Consider the following 12324-nt stretch of genomic DNA (forward strand, 5'->3'; position numbering starts at 1 on the left):
ATTCCTATAGCAATAAAAAATCAACCGAATCAAATATTAACATGTTGTAACGGCCAAAGTCTTAATGAATTATTTAAGAATGTATAAATATAAAAACATAGTTTGAAATAATGATTTTAATCATTAAAAATAATAAAATAAGTTTGCACTTCAAGCAAACATCAACGGCGTATATGACTGATGGCAGACCCATAGTTTAAGTGCTCTCCTCCTCGATTCTCATCCGAGCGAAGGAGGTCGGTATCAATCGCGCGCGCCGTTTTCTAAACAAAAAAGTGTGTTTAAGTGAAAGAAATGTCTGATTCTGCTGCTGCAACGTCCGCTTCTCCGGTGGCTGCCCCACCAGCGCCAGTTGAAAAGAAGGTGTCCACCAAAAAATCATCTGGATCCGCTACTACAAAGGCCAAGAAGGCTGCTGCACCGCCATCGCATCCGCCAACTCAACAAATGGTGGACGCTTCCATCAAGAATTTAAAAGAACGTGGCGGCTCATCACTTCTGGCCATTAAGAAATATATCACTGCCACCTACAAATGTGATGCACAGAAGCTGGCTCCATTCATCAAGAAGTACTTGAAATCAGCCGTGGTCAATGGAAAGCTGATTCAAACAAAGGGAAAGGGAGCATCCGGGTCATTCAAACTGTCAGCCTCGGCCAAAAAGGATCCCAAGCCGAAGGTTGCGTCTGCTGAAAAGAAAGTGAAAAGCAAAAAGATAGCTACAAAGAAAACTGGAGCCACCGCCAAGAAAGCTACCGCCGGAGGTGCTGAGAAGAAGCCCAAACCTAAGAAGTCGGTGGCCACCAAAAAGACTGCCGAAAAGAAGAAAACCGAAAAGGCAAAGGCCAAGGATGCCAAGAAAACTGGAGCTGTTAAGGCAAAGCCAGCGACAACAGCAACAAAGGCCAAATCGACCGCAGCGAAGCCGAAGGCGGTCAAAGCACCAAAAGCCAAACCAGCGGCGTCAGCTAAGCCCAAAAAAGTTGTGAAAAAACCAACTGCTCCTGCTACCGCTAAGAAGCCAAAAGCAAAAACTACGGCTGCCAAGAAGTAAATTGTGAAAGAGTACCCTGGTACACACTCGCAATCTTGATTTTAGATTTCGAAATCTGAAATTAGTTTAAACAAGCCCTTTTCAGGGCTACAAATTTTGTTAACTAGAGAAAAAAAACTTTCAATTGAAATCCGTTTAATTTGTAAAGCTGGCAGTGGCAACACGAGACCAATCAAATTACATTTATGCGACGACATCGCTACGTAGCCAAGCGTATTATTCTTTATAAGTTCGAGACACTATTGCCTATTTGACGCCTAATCGACTGATCTCTTTTTAAAATTCCTATTGGATTATAAAATAAAAATTTTATAAAACCAATTAAAAAATACAAATAAAGTTATCATAAAATCCATATTTTAAAATGTTACGGTAAATAGTATATTGAAAATGTTGTTTCTTTGGTATAATATATTGTGGCCCTGAAAAGGGCCGTTTTGGATCTTTCTCCGCATCCGCGTTGAGGAAATTATTTAGAGCTGGTGTACTTGGTGACAGCCTTGGTTCCCTCACTGACGGCGTGCTTGGCCAGCTCTCCGGGTAGGAGCAGACGAACAGCCGTTTGGATTTCCCGACTGGTGATGGTAGAGCGCTTATTGTAGTGAGCCAGGCGAGACGCTTCGGCAGCAATACGTTCGAAGATATCATTCACAAAGCTGTTCATAATGCTCATCGCCTTCGACGAAATGCCGGTATCGGGATGGACCTGCTTCAGGACCTTGTAAATGTAGATGGCGTAGCTCTCCTTCCTCTTGCGCTTCTTCTTCTTATCGGTCTTGGTAATGTTCTTCTGAGCCTTACCAGCCTTCTTGGCTGCCTTTCCACTAGTTTTTGGCGGCATTTTCACTTCACTTATGATTTCACAAACACAATTCACTTATAAAATACAAATTTTTCCTTTCCAGACCTTATACTTTTTTTCGAGCAAACTTTTCAGGTCTAAGGCACCCACCCCTAACTGAACGCAGAAGGCAGACGAAAAAGTATAAATATGTGGCTACCGACCGGCGAGCAGCATTCGTTTTTAGTGTCTAAAGTGAATTAAGTGAAATAAATAACGCAAAATGTCTGGTCGTGGAAAAGGTGGCAAAGTGAAGGGAAAGGCAAAGTCCCGCTCTAACCGTGCCGGTCTTCAGTTCCCAGTGGGCCGTATTCACCGTCTGCTCCGAAAGGGCAACTATGCCGAGCGTGTTGGTGCCGGCGCTCCAGTTTACCTGGCTGCCGTGATGGAATATCTCGCCGCTGAGGTTCTCGAGTTGGCTGGCAATGCTGCCCGTGACAACAAGAAGACTAGGATTATTCCGCGTCATCTGCAGCTTGCCATTCGCAACGACGAGGAGTTGAACAAGCTGCTCTCTGGCGTTACCATTGCCCAGGGTGGTGTATTGCCCAATATCCAGGCAGTTCTGTTGCCCAAGAAGACCGAGAAGAAGGCTTAAACGTTTAAATAAGTGAAGCCAGCTATATACTTGTACATAGAAACATAAACCCAACCGTCCTTTTCAGGACGACCATATTTTTACCAAAGAATTATGAAGATTTTCGAATATGTATAATATAAGTAATTACCTAAGATCGGAAATGCAAAACCTTTTGTCTTTTGGGGTTTAACAGACCGCTGCTGCAGGCAGCACGCAGTCAGCCACAAACTGGAAAAAAAATATTTTGTTGTCTTAATACATTAGCAGGTGTCTGAATGGCGTACAGTACAGTCTGTACAAAATATATAGTTGAGAGCGAGCACGATATATAAAAGATAAAACGGCATAAATTATTTATTCTAATACTCTCGTATAATAACTATCTACATTCATGTAAGATCCCAGAAGACGCCAAAGAAACGAAAAATCTTTTTGAAAACTTTTATCTATTGGAAAATGAAATGGTGGTCCTGAAAAGGACCGATTGCTGAATGAAGTACAAGTCGTACTAATTTTTTTTAACCGCCGAAGCCGTACAGTGTGCGGCCTTGCCTCTTCAGGGCGTACACAACATCCATGGCTGTGACAGTTTTCCTCTTGGCGTGTTCGGTGTAAGTGACGGCATCTCGGATAACGTTCTCCAAGAACACCTTCAGAACGCCACGTGTTTCCTCGTAAATGAGACCAGAAATGCGCTTCACCCCGCCACGACGAGCCAAACGACGGATAGCTGGCTTCGTTATACCCTGGATATTATCTCGCAGCACTTTGCGATGACGCTTGGCGCCACCTTTTCCCAAACCTTTGCCTCCTTTACCACGACCAGTCATTTTTCACTTTTTCTTTAATATTAACACACCGCACGAAAGTCACTGAAGAACTAATACCAAAATTTTTTGTGCTCCCTTATTTATACCTAAATCCCCGGAAACACGAGCGAGTCCGAACGATATCTCCGTCTCGTTTTTCTGTCGGCAAATGAGATGCCTCTGCTTCTCTCTCTTTTTAACCCTGCCGTTTTCCTATATAAGTAGGTAGCCGAATCGACAGTCGGTTATTGTGTTTTTAAACGTGAAGTGAACAGTGTGCAGCAGCAAGAAATAAAATTGACGATGGCTCGTACCAAGCAAACCGCTCGCAAGTCTACTGGTGGCAAAGCGCCACGCAAACAACTGGCTACCAAGGCTGCTCGCAAGAGCGCCCCAGCTACCGGAGGCGTGAAGAAGCCTCATCGCTATCGCCCCGGAACCGTGGCCCTGCGTGAGATCCGTCGCTACCAGAAGAGTACCGAGCTGCTGATCCGCAAACTGCCTTTCCAGCGCCTCGTTCGTGAAATTGCTCAGGATTTCAAGACTGACTTGCGATTCCAGAGCTCGGCTGTGATGGCTCTGCAAGAAGCTAGCGAAGCCTATCTGGTGGGCCTCTTTGAAGATACCAACTTGTGTGCCATTCATGCCAAGCGTGTCACCATCATGCCCGAAGGACATCCAGTTGGCCCGGCGAATTCGTGGAGAGCGCGCTTAAGCTATGACTGCTTAAACTTACGGCCAATGCGCCATCTTTTGTAAAAATCGGTCCTTTTCAGGACCACAAATTACATTCAATGAGATAAATTTTTCTTCTACCGGCTTCTAAAAATGTTATATTGTTAACTTAATTTTAATTTTTAAAAAATTATTCGGGTCAAGGATGGGGACATAGTGAACATAAATCACTATTATACGAGAGAATGTTTTGTAGGTCAGGGATAATGATTTTCAATCACCAGTAATAAGTTGAACAAATGTTAAAAACATTTAAAAATAATTGAGATACATCGATAAAATCATTATTTATGAAATAAAACCAATTATTCAAAAATGTTTATCACATATTTTTCATGAATTTTAGCTTCAGTGCAACTATGACCGTTTTTAATATTCGACAAGAAGTCAAAATACAATAAGATGGAATAAACAAATTTCTGAATTTTACTATTTGGTTTATAAAAAAAATGCCACAAGACTACAAAGTATATTGGCATATTTGAAAGGGGGAAGGCTGTATGGGACAAACATGACCATTTTCAACCAACATTAAAAAATCGAAATAATGTTAAAACCATTCTCGAAACAAATCACCAGCGTTTATTAACTCATTATTTATTAATTTAATCAATAAAAATAATTAAAAATACATATTTTCTATTTTTTTATTGATGTAGACTTCAGAGCGACTTCATCGCTGCTTACATATGGGACACAAATTAGCATATTTTGGACAAACTATAACGAAACATGACTAACAATTTTAATAAACGAATGCAGATGGATAATTTAAGCAAGCAATTAGCAAAAAAATATACAATTTTTAAATATTTTTATTTTTTACGGTACGAAAACTATTGCCGAATATAACCTGAAAGCCAACTTTTTATGTAGCCAAGAGTCAACTTGAAAGCAACTTTAAAATACCAAAATGAAAGATAACTGATAACATTTATTCTAATTCTCATAGTAAAAGGTTTAAATATTAATATTTAATATTAACTTGTAGAAAATGTTTGAGATTTCTTATTTTAAAATATATTTTTATATAAATTGTACAAGTTACAAATGTCAATGTTCAAATTCCTATAGCAATAAAAAATCAACCGAATCAAATATTAACATGTTGTAACGGCCAAAGTCTTAATGAATTATTTAAGAATGTATAAATATAAAAACATAGTTTGAAATAATGATTTTAATCATTAAAAATAATAAAATAAGTTTGCACTTCAAGCAAACATCAACGGCGTATATGACTGATGGCAGACCCATAGTTTAAGTGCTCTCCTCCTCGATTCTCATCCGAGCGAAGGAGGTCGGTATCAATCGCGCGCGCCGTTTTCTAAACAAAAAAGTGTGTTTAAGTGAAAGAAATGTCTGATTCTGCTGCTGCAACGTCCGCTTCTCCGGTGGCTGCCCCACCAGCGCCAGTTGAAAAGAAGGTGTCCACCAAAAATCATCTGGATCCGCTACTACAAAGGCCAAGAAGGCTGCTGCACCGCCATCGCATCCGCCAACTCAACAAATGGTGGACGCTTCCATCAAGAATTTAAAAGAACGTGGCGGCTCATCACTTCTGGCCATTAAGAAATATATCACTGCCACCTACAAATGTGATGCACAGAAGCTGGCTCCATTCATCAAGAAGTACTTGAAATCAGCCGTGGTCAATGGAAAGCTGATTCAAACAAAGGGAAAGGGAGCATCCGGGTCATTCAAACTGTCAGCCTCGGCCAAAAAGGATCCCAAGCCGAAGGTTGCGTCTGCTGAAAAGAAAGTGAAAAGCAAAAAGATAGCTACAAAGAAAACTGGAGCCACCGCCAAGAAAGCTACCGCCGGAGGTGCTGAGAAGAAGCCCAAACCTAAGAAGTCGGTGGCCACCAAAAAGACTGCCGAAAAGAAGAAAACCGAAAAGGCAAAGGCCAAGGATGCCAAGAAAACTGGAGCTGTTAAGGCAAAGCCAGCGACAACAGCAACAAAGGCCAAATCGACCGCAGCGAAGCCGAAGGCGGTCAAAGCACCAAAAGCCAAACCAGCGGCGTCAGCTAAGCCCAAAAAAGTTGTGAAAAAACCAACTGCTCCTGCTACCGCTAAGAAGCCAAAAGCAAAAACTACGGCTGCCAAGAAGTAAATTGTGAAAGAGTACCCTGGTACACACTCGCAATCTTGATTTTAGATTTCGAAATCTGAAATTAGTTTAAACAAGCCCTTTTCAGGGCTACAAATTTTGTTAACTAGAGAAAAAAAACTTTCAATTGAAATCCGTTTAATTTGTAAAGCTGGCAGTGGCAACACGAGACCAATCAAATTACATTTATGCGACGACATCGCTACGTAGCCAAGCGTATTATTCTTTATAAGTTCGAGACACTATTGCCTATTTGACGCCTAATCGACTGATCTCTTTTAAAATTCATATTGGATTATAAAATAAAAATTTTATAAAACCAATTAAAAAATACAAATAAAGTTATCATAAAATCCATATTTTAAAATGTTACGGTAAATAGTATATTGAAAATGTTGTTTCTTTGGTATAATATATTGTGGCCCTGAAAAGGGCCGTTTTTGGATCTTTCTCCGCATCCGCGTTGAGGAAATTATTTAGAGCTGGTGTACTTGGTGACAGCCTTGGTTCCCTCACTGACGGCGTGCTTGGCCAGCTCTCCGGGTAGGAGCAGACGAACAGCCGTTTGGATTTCCCGACTGGTGATGGTAGAGCGCTTATTGTAGTGAGCCAGGCGAGACGCTTCGGCAGCAATACGTTCGAAGATATCATTCACAAAGCTGTTCATAATGCTCATCGCCTTCGACGAAATGCCGGTATCGGGATGGACCTGCTTCAGGACCTTGTAAATGTAGATGGCGTAGCTCTCCTTCCTCTTGCGCTTCTTCTTCTTATCGGTCTTGGTAATGTTCTTCTGAGCCTTACCAGCCTTCTTGGCTGCCTTTCCACTAGTTTTTGGCGGCATTTTCACTTCACTTATGATTTCACAAACACAATTCACTTATAAAATACAAATTTTTCCTTTCCAGACCTTATACTTTTTTTCGAGCAAACTTTTCAGGTCTAAGGCACCCACCCTTAACTGAACGCAGAAGGCAGACGAAAAAGTATAAATATGTGGCTACCGACCGGCGAGCAGCATTCGTTTTTAGTGTCTAAAGTGAATTAAGTGAAATAAATAACGCAAAATGTCTGGTCGTGGAAAAGGTGGCAAAGTGAAGGGAAAGGCAAAGTCCCGCTCTAACCGTGCCGGTCTTCAGTTCCCAGTGGGCCGTATTCACCGTCTGCTCCGAAAGGGCAACTATGCCGAGCGTGTTGGTGCCGGAGCTCCAGTTTACCTGGCTGCCGTGATGGAATATCTCGCCGCTGAGGTTCTCGAGTTGGCTGGCAATGCTGCCCGTGACAACAAGAAGACTAGGATTATTCCGCGTCATCTGCAGCTTGCCATTCGCAACGACGAGGAGTTGAACAAGCTGCTCTCTGGCGTTACCATTGCCCAGGGTGGTGTATTGCCCAATATCCAGGCAGTTCTGTTGCCCAAGAAGACCGAGAAGAAGGCTTAAACGTTTAAATAAGTGAAGCCAGCTATATACTTGTACATAGAAACATAAACCCAACCGTCCTTTTCAGGACGACCATATTTTTACCAAAGAATTATGAAGATTTTCGAATATGTATAATATAAGTAATTACCTAAGATCGGAAATGCAAAACCTTTTGTCTTTTGGGGTTTAACAGACCGCTGCTGCAGGCAGCACGCAGTCAGACACAAACTGGAAAAAAAAATATTTTGTTGTCTTAATACATTAGCCGGTGTCTGAATGGCGTACAGTACAGTCTGTACAAAATATATAGTTGAGAGCGAGCACGATATATAAAAGATAACATTCTTCTACTTGAATCACGCGACCAAACGGCATAAATTATTTATTCTAATACTCTCGTATAATAACTATCTACATTCATGTAAGTTCCCAGAAGACGCCAAAGAAACGAAAAATCTTTTTGAAAACTTTTATCTATTGGAAAATGAAATGGTGGTCCTGAAAAGGACCGATTGCTGAATGAAGTACAAGTCGTACTAATTTTTTTTAACCGCCGAAGCCGTACAGTGTGCGGCCTTGCCTCTTCAGGGCGTACACAACATCCATGGCTGTGACAGTTTTCCTCTTGGCGTGTTCGGTGTAAGTGACGGCATCTCGGATAACGTTCTCCAAGAACACCTTCAGAACGCCACGTGTTTCCTCGTAAATGAGACCAGAAATGCGCTTCACCCCGCCACGACGAGCCAAACGACGGATAGCTGGCTTCGTTATACCCTGGATATTATCTCGCAGCACTTTGCGATGACGCTTGGCGCCACCTTTTCCCAAACCTTTGCCTCCTTTACCACGACCAGTCATTTTTCACTTTTTCTTTAATATTAACACACCGCACGAAAGTCACTGAAGAACTAATACCAAAATTTTTTGTGCTCCCTTATTTATACCTAAATCCCCGGAAACACGAGCGAGTCCGAACGATATCTCCGTCTCGTTTTTCTGTCGGCAAATGAGATGCCTCTGCTTCTCTCTCTTTTTAACCCTGCCGTTTTCCTATATAAGTAGGTAGCCGAATCGACAGTCGGTTATTGTGTTTTTAAACGTGAAGTGAACAGTGTGCAGCAGCAAGAAATAAAATTGACGATGGCTCGTACCAAGCAAACCGCTCGCAAGTCTACTGGTGGCAAAGCGCCACGCAAACAACTGGCTACCAAGGCTGCTCGCAAGAGCGCCCCAGCTACCGGAGGCGTGAAGAAGCCTCATCGCTATCGCCCCGGAACCGTGGCCCTGCGTGAGATCCGTCGCTACCAGAAGAGTACCGAGCTGCTGATCCGCAAACTGCCTTTCCAGCGCCTCGTTCGTGAAATTGCTCAGGATTTCAAGACTGACTTGCGATTCCAGAGCTCGGCTGTGATGGCTCTGCAAGAAGCTAGCGAAGCCTATCTGGTGGGCCTCTTTGAAGATACCAACTTGTGTGCCATTCATGCCAAGCGTGTCACCATCATGCCGAAGGACATCCAGTTGGCCCGGCGAATTCGTGGAGAGCGCGCTTAAGCTATGACTGCTTAAACTTACGGCCAATGCGCCATCTTTTGTAAAAATCGGTCCTTTTCAGGACCACAAATTACATTCAATGAGATAAATTTTTCTTCTACCGGCTTCTAAAAATGTTATATTGTTAACTTAATTTTAATTTTTAAAAAATTATTCGGGTCAAGGATGGGGACATAGTGAACATAAATCACTATTATACGAGAGAATGTTTTGTAGGTCAGGGATAATGATTTTCAATCACCAGTAATAAGTTGAACAAATGTTAAAAACATTTAAAAATAATTGAGATACATCGATAAAATCATTATTTATGAAATAAAACCAATTATTCAAAAATGTTTATCACATATTTTTTCATGAATTTTAGCTTCATTGCAACTATGACCGTTTTTAATATTCGACAAGAAGTCAAAATACAATAAGATGGAATAAACAAATTTCTGAATTGTACTATTTGGTTTATAAAAAAAATGCCACAAGACTACAAAGTATATTGGCATATTTGAAAGGGGGAAGGCTGTATGGGACAAACATGACCATTTTCAACCAACATTAAAAAATCGAAATAATGTTAAAACCATTCTCGAAACAAATCACCAGCGTTTATTAACTCATTATTTATTAATTTAATCAATAAAAATAATTAAAAATACATATTTTCTATTTTTTTATTGATGTAGACTTCAGAGCGACTTCATCGCTGCTTACATATGGGACACAAATTAGCATATTTTGGACAAACTATAACGAAACAGGACTAACAATTTTAATAAACGAATGCAGATGGATAATTTAAGCAAGCAATTAGCAAAAAAATATACAATTTTTAAATATTTTTATTTTTAACGGTACGAAAACTATTGCCGAATATAACCTGAAAGCCAACTTTTTATGTAGCCAAGAGTCAACTTGAAAGCAACTTTAAAATACCAAAATGAAAGATAACTGATAACATTTATTCTAATTCTCATAGTAAAAGGTTTAAATATTAATATTTAATATTAACTTGTAGAAAATGTTTGAGATTTCTTATTTTAAAATATATTTTTATATAAATTGTACAAGTTACAAATGTCAATGTTCAAATTCCTATAGCAATAAAAAATCAACCGAATCAAATATTAACATGTTGTAACGGCCAAAGTCTTAATGAATTATTTAAGAATGTATAAATATAAAAACATAGTTTGAAATAATGATTTTAATCATTAAAAATAATAAAATAAGTTTGCACTTCAAGCAAACATCAACGGCGTATATGACTGATGGCAGACCCATAGTTTAAGTGCTCTCCTCCTCGATTCTCATCCGAGCGAAGGAGGTCGGTATCAATCGCGCGCGCCGTTTTCTAAACAAAAAAGTGTGTTTAAGTGAAAGAAATGTCTGATTCTGCTGCTGCAACGTCCGCTTCTCCGGTGGCTGCCCCACCAGCGCCAGTTGAAAAGAAGGTGTCCACCAAAAAATCATCTGGATCCGCTACTACAAAGGCCAAGAAGGCTGCTGCACCGCCATCGCATCCGCCAACTCAACAAATGGTGGACGCTTCCATCAAGAATTTAAAAGAACGTGGCGGCTCATCACTTCTGGCCATTAAGAAATATATCACTGCCACCTACAAATGTGATGCACAGAAGCTGGCTCCATTCATCAAGAAGTACTTGAAATCAGCCGTGGTCAATGGAAAGCTGATTCAAACAAAGGGAAAGGGAGCATCCGGGTCATTCAAACTGTCAGCCTCGGCCAAAAAGGATCCCAAGCCGAAGGTTGCGTCTGCTGAAAAGAAAGTGAAAAGCAAAAAGATAGCTACAAAGAAAACTGGAGCCACCGCCAAGAAAGCTACCGCCGGAGGTGCTGAGAAGAAGCCCAAACCTAAGAAGTCGGTGGCCACCAAAAAGACTGCCGAAAAGAAGAAAACCGAAAAGGCAAAGGCCAAGGATGCCAAGAAAACTGGAGCTGTTAAGGCAAAGCCAGCGACAACAGCAACAAAGGCCAAATCGACCGCAGCGAAGCCGAAGGCGGTCAAAGCACCAAAAGCCAAACCAGCGGCGTCAGCTAAGCCCAAAAAGTTGTGAAAAAACCAACTGCTCCTGCTACCGCTAAGAAGCCAAAAGCAAAAACTACGGCTGCCAAGAAGTAAATTGTGAAAGAGTACCCTGGTACACACTCGCAATCTTGATTTTAGATTTCGAAATCTGAAATTAGTTTAAACAAGCCCTTTTCAGGGCTACAAATTTTGTTAACTAGAGAAAAAAAACTTTCAATTGAAATCCGTTTAATTTGTAAAGCTGGCAGTGGCAACACGAGACCAATCAAATTACATTTATGCGACGACATCGCTACGTAGCCAAGCGTATTATTCTTTATAAGTTCGAGACACTATTGCCTATTTGACGCCTAATCGACTGATCTCTTTTAAAATTCATATTGGATTATAAAATAAAAATTTTATAAAACCAATTAAAAAATACAAATAAAGTTATCATAAAATCCATATTTTAAAATGTTACGGTAAATAGTATATTGAAAATGTTGTTTCTTTGGTATAATATATTGTGGCCCTGAAAAGGGCCGTTTTGGATCTTTCTCCGCATCCGCGTTGAGGAAATTATTTAGAGCTGGTGTACTTGGTGACAGCCTTGGTTCCCTCACTGACGGCGTGCTTGGCCAGCTCTCCGGGTAGGAGCAGACGAACAGCCGTTTGGATTTCCCGACTGGTGATGGTAGAGCGCTTATTGTAGTGAGCCAGGCGAGACGCTTCGGCAGCAATACGTTCGAAGATATCATTCACAAAGCTGTTCATAATGCTCATCGCCTTCGACGAAATGCCGGTATCGGGATGGACCTGCTTCAGGACCTTGTAAATGTAGATGGCGTAGCTCTCCTTCCTCTTGCGCTTCTTCTTCTTATCGGTCTTGGTAATGTTCTTCTGAGCCTTACCAGCCTTCTTGGCTGCCTTTCCACTAGTTTTTGGCGGCATTTTCACTTCACTTATGATTTCACAAACACAATTCACTTATAAAATACAAATTTTTCCTTTCCAGACCTTATACTTTTTTTCGAGCAAACTTTTCAGGTCTAAGGCACCCACCCCTAACTGAACGCAGAAGGCAGACGAAAAAGTATAAATATGTGGCTACCGACCGGCGAGCAGCATTCGTTTTTAGTGTCTAAAGTGAATTAAGTGAAATAAATAACGCAAAATGTCTGGTCGTGGAAAA

General features: G+C 41.0%; 10 protein-coding genes and 1 pseudogene across 10 annotated transcripts; 6 read left to right on the plus strand and 5 right to left on the minus strand.

Annotated features, from left to right (window-relative positions):
• Positions 1-247: 247 nt before the first annotated feature.
• LOC121529839 (histone H1-like) lies at positions 248-1137 on the plus strand. Its single transcript, XM_041817831.1, has one exon. The coding sequence runs from the start codon at positions 295-297 to the stop codon at positions 1051-1053; it is 759 nt and encodes a 252-aa protein (XP_041673765.1). The 5' UTR covers positions 248-294; the 3' UTR covers positions 1054-1137.
• Positions 1138-1476: 339 nt separating this feature from the next.
• LOC121529845 (histone H2B) lies at positions 1477-1948 on the minus strand. The gene has a single exon (XM_041817837.1). The coding sequence runs from the start codon at positions 1892-1894 to the stop codon at positions 1523-1525; it is 372 nt and encodes a 123-aa protein (XP_041673771.1). The 5' UTR covers positions 1895-1948; the 3' UTR covers positions 1477-1522.
• Positions 1949-2066: 118 nt separating this feature from the next.
• On the plus strand, positions 2067-2558 carry LOC121529844 (histone H2A). Its single transcript, XM_041817836.1, has one exon. It carries the CDS (start codon positions 2118-2120, stop codon positions 2490-2492), a length of 375 nt encoding a protein of 124 aa, XP_041673770.1. The 5' UTR covers positions 2067-2117; the 3' UTR covers positions 2493-2558.
• Positions 2559-2945: 387 nt separating this feature from the next.
• On the minus strand, positions 2946-3364 carry LOC121529838 (histone H4). Its single transcript, XM_041817830.1, has one exon. It carries the CDS (start codon positions 3302-3304, stop codon positions 2993-2995), a length of 312 nt encoding a protein of 103 aa, XP_041673764.1. The 5' UTR covers positions 3305-3364; the 3' UTR covers positions 2946-2992.
• Positions 3365-3517: 153 nt separating this feature from the next.
• Positions 3518-9166, plus strand: LOC121529846. The gene is given in 5 exon segments (XM_041817839.1): positions 3518-3949; positions 3951-3995; positions 5484-6014; positions 7271-7516; positions 8618-9166. Coding segments are annotated over 5 exon segments (1674 nt in total). The 5' UTR covers positions 3518-3586; the 3' UTR covers positions 9107-9166.
• On the plus strand, positions 5362-6218 carry LOC121529832 (annotated as a pseudogene).
• LOC121529836 (histone H2B) lies at positions 6491-7029 on the minus strand. Its single transcript, XM_041817828.1, has one exon. The coding sequence runs from the start codon at positions 6973-6975 to the stop codon at positions 6604-6606; it is 372 nt and encodes a 123-aa protein (XP_041673762.1). The 5' UTR covers positions 6976-7029; the 3' UTR covers positions 6491-6603.
• LOC121529834 (histone H2A) lies at positions 7148-7639 on the plus strand. The gene has a single exon (XM_041817826.1). It carries the CDS (start codon positions 7199-7201, stop codon positions 7571-7573), a length of 375 nt encoding a protein of 124 aa, XP_041673760.1. The 5' UTR covers positions 7148-7198; the 3' UTR covers positions 7574-7639.
• LOC121529837 (histone H4) lies at positions 8055-8473 on the minus strand. The gene has a single exon (XM_041817829.1). It carries the CDS (start codon positions 8411-8413, stop codon positions 8102-8104), a length of 312 nt encoding a protein of 103 aa, XP_041673763.1. The 5' UTR covers positions 8414-8473; the 3' UTR covers positions 8055-8101.
• Positions 9167-10438: 1272 nt separating the features above from the next.
• On the plus strand, positions 10439-11327 carry LOC121529833 (histone H1-like). Its single transcript, XM_041817825.1, has one exon. It carries the CDS (start codon positions 10486-10488, stop codon positions 11176-11178), a length of 693 nt encoding a protein of 230 aa, XP_041673759.1. The 5' UTR covers positions 10439-10485; the 3' UTR covers positions 11179-11327.
• Positions 11328-11665: 338 nt separating this feature from the next.
• Positions 11666-12137, minus strand: LOC121529835 (histone H2B). Its single transcript, XM_041817827.1, has one exon. It carries the CDS (start codon positions 12081-12083, stop codon positions 11712-11714), a length of 372 nt encoding a protein of 123 aa, XP_041673761.1. The 5' UTR covers positions 12084-12137; the 3' UTR covers positions 11666-11711.
• Positions 12138-12324: the final 187 nt, after the last annotated feature.

Source organism: Drosophila eugracilis, unplaced genomic scaffold (genome assembly GCF_018153835.1).
Source record: "Drosophila eugracilis isolate 14026-0451.02 unplaced genomic scaffold, ASM1815383v1 contig_1954, whole genome shotgun sequence".
NCBI lineage: Eukaryota > Metazoa > Arthropoda > Insecta > Diptera > Drosophilidae > Drosophila > Drosophila eugracilis.

Bases quoted from the DNA above. Each gene is read 5' to 3' on its own strand.
- LOC121529839 (XM_041817831.1), top strand. From the start codon at position 295: ATGTCTGATTCTGCTGCTGCAACGTCCGCTTCTCCGGTGGCTGCCCCA.
- LOC121529845 (XM_041817837.1), bottom strand. From the start codon at position 1,894: ATGCCGCCAAAAACTAGTGGAAAGGCAGCCAAGAAGGCTGGTAAGGCT.
- LOC121529844 (XM_041817836.1), top strand. From the start codon at position 2,118: ATGTCTGGTCGTGGAAAAGGTGGCAAAGTGAAGGGAAAGGCAAAGTCC.
- LOC121529838 (XM_041817830.1), bottom strand. From the start codon at position 3,304: ATGACTGGTCGTGGTAAAGGAGGCAAAGGTTTGGGAAAAGGTGGCGCC.
- LOC121529836 (XM_041817828.1), bottom strand. From the start codon at position 6,975: ATGCCGCCAAAAACTAGTGGAAAGGCAGCCAAGAAGGCTGGTAAGGCT.
- LOC121529834 (XM_041817826.1), top strand. From the start codon at position 7,199: ATGTCTGGTCGTGGAAAAGGTGGCAAAGTGAAGGGAAAGGCAAAGTCC.
- LOC121529837 (XM_041817829.1), bottom strand. From the start codon at position 8,413: ATGACTGGTCGTGGTAAAGGAGGCAAAGGTTTGGGAAAAGGTGGCGCC.
- LOC121529833 (XM_041817825.1), top strand. From the start codon at position 10,486: ATGTCTGATTCTGCTGCTGCAACGTCCGCTTCTCCGGTGGCTGCCCCA.
- LOC121529835 (XM_041817827.1), bottom strand. From the start codon at position 12,083: ATGCCGCCAAAAACTAGTGGAAAGGCAGCCAAGAAGGCTGGTAAGGCT.